This window comes from Entamoeba invadens (assembly GCF_000330505.1).
Source record: "Entamoeba invadens IP1 unplaced genomic scaffold scaff_1105074724523, whole genome shotgun sequence".
Taxonomy (NCBI): Eukaryota; Evosea; order Mastigamoebida; family Endamoebidae; genus Entamoeba; species Entamoeba invadens.
Genome location: NW_004191758.1, coordinates 9,373 through 17,308, shown reverse-complemented (window position 1 = coordinate 17,308; position 7,936 = coordinate 9,373). Strand labels below are relative to the sequence as shown.

The 7,936-nt window shown below is 30.4% G+C and overlaps 3 protein-coding genes across 3 annotated transcripts; 2 read left to right on the top strand and 1 right to left on the bottom strand.

Moving 5' to 3' along the window:
- Positions 1 to 3,083: 3,083 nt before the first annotated feature.
- Positions 3,084 to 4,610, top strand: EIN_002770 (hypothetical protein; the record flags this gene model as incomplete). Its single annotated transcript, XM_004184220.1, has 1 exon — positions 3,084 to 4,610. One exon carries the CDS (start codon positions 3,084 to 3,086, stop codon positions 4,608 to 4,610), a length of 1,527 nt encoding a protein of 508 aa, XP_004184268.1.
- Positions 4,611 to 4,776: 166 nt separating this feature from the next.
- On the bottom strand, positions 4,777 to 6,048 carry EIN_002760 (hypothetical protein; the record flags this gene model as incomplete). The annotated part of the gene is made up of 1 exon (XM_004184219.1): positions 4,777 to 6,048. One exon carries the CDS (start codon positions 6,046 to 6,048, stop codon positions 4,777 to 4,779), a length of 1,272 nt encoding a protein of 423 aa, XP_004184267.1.
- Positions 6,049 to 6,478: 430 nt separating this feature from the next.
- EIN_002750 (hypothetical protein) lies at positions 6,479 to 7,429 on the top strand (the record flags this gene model as incomplete). The annotated part of the gene is made up of 1 exon (XM_004184218.1): positions 6,479 to 7,429. One exon carries the CDS (start codon positions 6,479 to 6,481, stop codon positions 7,427 to 7,429), a length of 951 nt encoding a protein of 316 aa, XP_004184266.1.
- Positions 7,430 to 7,936: the final 507 nt, after the last annotated feature.

The following is a 7,936-nucleotide window of genomic DNA, read 5'->3' as shown; positions in this document are numbered from 1 at the left end:
GTTTAGTATTAATTGTGTGTATCATTTTCATAAAAGTTTGTATACACATATTTACAAGCTGTTTGATATTTAAGCTTGGATGATAATAAATGACCCCCATTTAGTCTAACACATAAATTGTCTGATATAATTACAATGTAATTTTGATTTGGTGTCGCCATACTTTTATTGATTTGATTGATATTTAAATTCTTGCTTTTATATTGTTTCTTTTTTCTAATTGTATATTTTGTTTTTATTATTGACAGATAACCCAATAATCTATTTATACGATGTTGAAATACAAACAAAATAAATTTTTGTATGCTATTTATTAAATTCTCTCAGGGTTTTGGAATGTGATTAAAGTATGTGTCTTGTTTTATTTTAGTGTCTATGGATAATAATAAACAATTATAACAACAGTTTGGCCATTAACCCTTCACCCATCAAATTAACCTTAGCTTAAAAAATAATTATTTACTATTGTTATATTAAACTAATTAACTATACTTATATAAAAGTCAATTTTCTAAAATATTTGTTTTTTAAGTAAAAACCCATGTTTTTAAAGAAAAATATATAAATTTCTTTGGGCTAAAGGCGCCCTTGAAGATCCATCAAAATGCTTGGGCTGACAATAATTATTTAAAGTCAAAAACATACGTAAAATAATTAACAACTTGTAAAAAAAGGTTTGAAATGCGTGTCAAATAATTATGAATAAAAAAATAATTAATTAATTATTTTTTATGTTAAAAAAAAGTTATTACAAAAAAAATTATTTGGTAAACAAAAAAATAATTGTATTTCTTTTAAAATATTCATATTTAAACAATTGTATTTTAATTTAAAAATGTATTTTTTGTTAATCACACACATAGTTACCAATATGACAAGACATGGAATGATAAATAAACAATTAACAATCATGTTTAAATGGAATTTTTGATGTAAACATAAACCAAAGATAATAATTGTTTTTGACATATTTTTGATTTATGAATATATCTTTTATATTTAGAACGGGTGTGACTATTTTAATTGTAAAACTACATTAAAAACGATTATTTTCCAATAACTCACTGTCGATAATAACATGGAAATATCTTTATTGAATATGTATTATCTTTTTAATTTATTATGTCTGATTACATACATAAATAGCACATTATGAAAATGACATCACAACTGTTTTTGAATAGTGAAATAATAACATGATTATACATTTACTTTTAATGTTTGTATTTTGATAATTAAAATAAAATGATTTTTTATACTCTATACGTTCATTGTAAAAAAGGATAAAATTATTAAATGTGTAAACTTTTTGAGTGTGTAAACAGATAATTTCAAACTAAACAAATACAAAATTATTATAGTATAAAAAGAATGTGAATGGTTATTTTTGACGACTTGTGGTTCACACCCTTGTGTACATGTTAAGTTTAAATAAATTATATATTTACTGGTTAAAATATTCAACAACTAGATGAAGTTTGTTTGTGATACATAATCAAATATACATATGAACAAATTAAAAATGATGATAATAAACCAATTTGTTTTTTAATTACATTGGTGTTGTCTCTTAGATAAGATTAAATATATTTTATAAATTTAATTAATTTTTTTTATTTTATTATTATTAATATTGAAAGCAATTGAATTGTTATTAAACGTTTGTGTATTACTTAGATTATATGTGCATCGTATTATAAATCCAAAAACAAACATTTATGTTTTAATGCACTTTTATGTATGATCTAGAGAAATAACAGTTATTATAGATAAATATGTATGGAATTGAATTTTAAAATAATCATGAAAGTGTATTCATTTTTGTTGAAACAACTAAGTTAATGTACCACAACAAAGAACTGAAATCAATTTTTTTATTTTTGTATCATCTGCTTTTACTTTTTGATGATAAAATATTTATTTTTATATTTTATGTATATATATGAGAGAGAAGCAAGTTATAAGCAAAAATGTTCTAAACTGTGTTATTCCAGTAATTTTAATGTAATTATTTCAAGTTCAGGTTTGATGTTACAAGTTTTCACACTAAAAATTTATCACCTTTTATTTTGACATTTTATAAAAATGAAAATGTAGTGATTAACAGTGAAACCTGATATATCATCTGTTGTTATTAAATTATTGATATTAATAATCAATGCATGTTTCTATTATATATAATAATAAATGTTGTGGTGTTACTAAGGTATATATGTTTAATTGTGTCTTTTTACATGAATAACAAGAAAACGATAGTTATAAAAGAATAATCATATATAACAATTTTCTTATATGTTATTATCAACAAAAGTCGTTTCACGAAAATAGTGTACATCGACGTAGTTACACAATGAACTTGATGATAATCGTTTATTTTTGTTTTATTGTATATCATAGTCATTACACAAAAGTTATTATTTACAATCAATATAATCAATGTAATAAACAACTATTATTTAAGTGGATATTTAATTTGAGAATTATTAAAGTATCAACACTGTTGTATATTTGATTTTTTTGTTTATTTGAACGTTTGATTGCGTAGATAACTTTGTTATGAAAATTGATAAAACGATCTGTTAAGGTTAATGATGATTTTATTTAACCAATTCAACAATGTGTAAATTCAGAAAAAAAATTGTGAAATTTTAAAAAATATTTTTTTGTTATTTGGTAAAGAGGAAAGTAAAATGCCGATTTACAAAAAAAAATAATTAATTCGGCCCAAAAGATCTTAGGATTACTTGGGTCGTGACAATCTCGAAGGTCACCTTAAGTTTTATTTTCCTTACTTTTATTGTTTCTGTTAAGTTATTGTATATATAATATCTAAATTATTATGAACTATATAATATTATAATCAAAAAAAGAGAAGAAAAAGAGAAGTTTTATTTATTAAAAAGATTTAAATAAAAGTAAAAAGTTTCAAAATAGAAAAATAAAAAAAGAAAACGAATGTGATTAAATCGAATTACTCAGAAAAGAGTTGACTTTGCCGATTTTTTTAATTTTTGGTTTTGATTTTCAAAAGATGAAAAAAGCGAAAGACGACCAACTTGAAAATTCCGAGTGAAAAAATTCTGATGAGCGCACAACAGACAAACACTACAAATGACGCGTACACGTTCATTCGCAATGACCTCCCCGACGTCAACGCACTGATAATGACACTTCAACACTCGATGGAAGAACACATCACAACGGCACAACTGACGTTTCCACACAACATCGACACATTAGATGAAGATAGTGCAATAGCTGTGTTAAATGAGTGTGTGTTGAATGAAGAGAAGAGTGAAGAGAATTGCGTCAAGTTTTCACGTGCGATCAAGAAGACCGTTGCAGTGTTAGTTGATGTCGTCGACTTGTTGAAGTCAGCGGGGAGTGCGTGTGAACGTGATGGTGACAGTATTGTAACATTTCGAAATAAAGTGTTACAAATGATAGTTGATCGTGAGAGGAGTCGTGTTGAGAAGGAGCTTACAACAAACACATTTCGAAAGGCGCAGATCCTTGACACGTTCGAAGAGAGAAAAGCTGAAATTGTGATGCGCAAGAAGTCGTCGATATTTGCTGTTAATGACATTGTAAAGACAACAGAAGAGACGCCACACAACCCTTTTAATGACGAGAAAGACGTGAAGAAGACGAAAAGCAAACCAGTGAAGAAACAGAAGAACATCAAAGAGAGCAAAAGCACTGAGAAGACTGAACGGGGTGTTGCACAGAAGTGTCCGAAGCCAATCTACGCAAAAGGTGCTGAGAAAGGAAGTGGACACAACACCACTGTGGCTGTGGAAGAACAGAAGAAAGAGAACAGTGAATTGCCTGAAGTACCACCATACACCACAATCATAGAACCCAACAATAACAATTGTAACAATACTAATAGTAGTAAAGAAGTGAAGGAGGAGACCAGTGATGTAGTTACAATATATACAAATGAGAAGACCGACAAATCAACAGACTTAGAAACAAGTTTTTCAGGGGGAAACGAGTCATATGAAGAGAGTCAAGGGTTTCACAGTTTGTCGACGAATGTGAGAAGTGTGACTGAAATGTCCCAAAGTGTGTCATTTGAGTCTGATGTGTTGAGTGCAGCAGAACGGAACCAACTTGGTGTTTGGAGTGAGAGTCGTGTAGGGAGTGGGGTGTTTGATTATGCGTATGACACATCGCGGTATTGCAGTCAGAAACTAGTGAAGCGGATAAGTGGGTGCGATGGATTTGTTCTGGTCATTGTGTGTGGGACAACAGTCTTTGGTGTTGTTGTGAAGGCAAAAGTCGAGAAAACGGGGGAGTTCACACGTGACGACAACGCCTTTGTGTTTTGTCTTCGAGAGAATGGTGTTGCGAACTACAAGAAATATCCGATTCGTGGTGGGATGTGTAATGTTGCGATGTTGGTTGGGAAGAAGGCGGGGACAAAGTTCTTTGATGTGGGCAAAGGGGACATCAAAGTGTGGTTCAGAAAGCCAGAGATGAAGATGGTGTGTCGGTGCAAACAGCATTCGTATGAATATGGGGACACCCGTGAGACGGCGTGTGGCACTTCAAAAGACGAGATGACAGTCGACAGGTTTGTCGTTTTCAGACTTGAGAAGATCTAATTATTTTATTATTTTGTTGTTTTGTTTGAGAGTCAAAGTATTTGTTTGTGAATATAACAAAAATAACACCAACACACTTTAAAAAGTTTTAAAAAGTTTCAAAAAGTGTCGAAAGTGAATGTGGAGAAAACACAAAAAGAATACAAAAAGAGTCATTTTGAATGTGTCAGTCAACAAAGTACAATGCACAGATTGGACACGCACAAAAAGTTGTGTATTTCCACTGCTTGATACATTCATTGCACATGAAATGGATTGTACAGACGTACTGCCCTTCTCTCCCATCGCCACAACACACACTACACTTTCTCCCTTCAACACGTTTTGCAATTTCGTTGATTTTGTTTGCAGTTCTGTCAGACGCACAATTCTTGTCTTCTTCTTCTTGTTGTTGTGTTGTGTTTGTACAAGACAGCAGACTTGCTATTGTGTGTTGTGTGTCAGTCACTTCGACATACTCAAAAGTGTTCTTCTCAAGTATTCGTGCAACACAACTCCACTCTTCTACAACACATAACACACACAAAAACAATCGCTGCACTCCACAAAACGTCTTCGATGCAACAGCCTCTACCGTCTCGACATTCTGTCGCACTGCACTCTCTGCAAGTGCCACATTGACGTATCGCCTTGTTGTCTTCATCTCAACATATTTTCGAATGAAATCCGTCAAACTATAAATTTGTTCACAATCGGAACACTCACTCAACATTTTCTTCTGTGAGTTGTTTGACACTATGATGATGTTCTGTCGTGCAACATATTCGGCAATATCAGCACACGCAACATCATACGTGTAATCCGCCTCATTTGCTATCATCTCTGCATTCTGTGAAAGTACAGTCACTCCATTTCCAGTCAACAATGCGTCACTCATGACGGGAAAATGCGCCAAATGCATCACTTTGAATACTTCGTCACATTTCTCAATAAAACACAAAGAAGTGTCTTCCTTCACTTTGTTGATTGAATTCAGAAAATGTGCGGCGTATTCATTAAAGTCTTTTGTAATACTTGGTGTTCGTTTTGGTGGAGTGATGTTAAATCGACTCGAAAAGTGCGTGACGGGAACGACAAAAAATGACGTCTTTAAACGACCCAAAACATCAAGAAGAAACGCAGCACTCCTTTGCAGTAAAGTTTCCGACGAGAAGTCAACAAATGTGATTGTTTGTTGTGTTGTTGAAAACTTTTGAAAGATCTTAGGTGATGTTTTGGGTTGGCTTTGAGGGTTTGAAAACGCAAAAAACTTGCGTGTTGCTTTTTCAGTGATGTTGATGGGAAGAAATGAAACCGCGCGAATGTCGTTGCCAGAGAAAAGACACTCATAAAGAACAACACGGTGCCGCAAAAAGTTGTGTGCACTTGGCGTGTCTAAAAGCGACATTACAGAACTGTGGAAATAATTGCGTGTAAATTCTTTTGAATTTGTCTTCATTGTTTTTTTATGTTCGTTTTTATATTTTTATTTTATAATTATTAAAATTCATTTATTTAAACAAGATGTATAGTCGTTTAATTTAATCATTTTTGACTCTCAGTCTTTTTTCATTAAACAAAATCACTCAACAATTTCGATTATAAAACACCAAGACCATCTTTTCAAACTTCAAAACCACTTCTATGTATTCAATAAGAAATCAATATTATTAATCTTTAAGGGACTTATATTTTATTTTAAAAATATGATGAAAGGTTTTTCAATAGTATTTTTATTAAAACATAATTATTAACTATTAAATGGTACGATATTATAATCATAATTATATTATCATAATTAAAATGGAATATATTATAGTTAGTAAATACTATATAATACTATACATAACTAATAGATATAAAACTTATTATAAAAACCCTTTTATATCATGCTCAGATTTCGTGTAGAAGGCAGTGATTTTCGATATGAAGAGTTGCAAAATTATATCAAGAAGTTTGAAAATGCAACATGTGACATGAAAACGGTGAATATGTGTCACGTAAATGTTAAATCCAGAAAATACGCCAAATCTATCGAGAAAAATATCGATGACACGAAACCATCATGTTCCCAAATGTGTGTTGAAATAGGAGGTACAAAAAATTTAATTTATATAACTTTATATAATTTGCCGGATGGGACTACAACAGAGCAAGTGCGTGACTTTTTACAAGAATTTTCAATTGGGGAGATTACTTTATTAGAGGATGTGCCTTTAATCACTATAATTACTCCGTCATATTCCGAGTCAAAGAAAATTCCTCAGCAAATTATTTTGGAGAAGTTTGGCAATGCGAAATTGGTGTTTGAGAGCATACTGAGTTTGAAGTACATTTCAAATACTATTTGCGACAAGAAAGACGCACAACACAACGAAAATGCACAACATGAAATTCGACAAATGAATGAAGAAAGTACACAACAAGAAGTGACACAACAAACACTGCAATCAAACGATTCAAACAACACACAAATGCAAACAACACAAAAATTGAAATGCTCTATTTGTGGGCAACTGGGGCATACACACCAAAATTGTACTTGCACAAAACAGCAACAAGAAGAACTTGAAAAGGTGCGACAAGAAAATTTGAAAGCAAATGAAGAAGGAAAGACTGAAAAGATAGAAAAGAAAGAGTCTGGCGTCGTGAGAGAACACCCAGAAAAGACTTCTCAAACCGCTGATACACATAAAAAGTCAATCGATGTCAAAACGGAAGTACTTGTAAAGGAAATCCACAAAGAAACAGAAATTGAACCAAATAACTTAAAGGAAATGGTTCGTGATTTGGTCAATGAGGTTAAAAGTGAGATTGAAAAAAAAGAATTTAGAATATAAATTAAAAAGGTATTACATCGAGCTTAGAATAGTTACTTTATTATTGAATGATTTTTTTATAGTTTTTGTTTGTGTAATTACAACACTTGAATGGTGTCGTTATGAAGCCTTTTTTATAATCAACAATATGATATATTTTACTATTAAAATATAATTTTAAGTGTGTTGTTATAGCCCATAATAATTGTTTTGCAATTGTTACATAAGAAATGTGGTTTTCATGTTGATTAATTGGTTTAATTATAATAAAAACAACACGATATGTAAAATGTTGTATCTTTTAAACCAAAGATTTGAGGTGTTTAATCTCCATTCAGATCAGTCGATAATGAATACAAAGCATCTTATATTTTACAAGACTATTATTAAGTAACTTTAATTTATATTATTTTTTACACTATTTTATTATAATTGCAATTATGGAATTAAATTTTTTATTATCTTAATTGTTTATTTGGATATTAAAAAAATATAACAAATATCCATACATAATAATTATATTAAAAC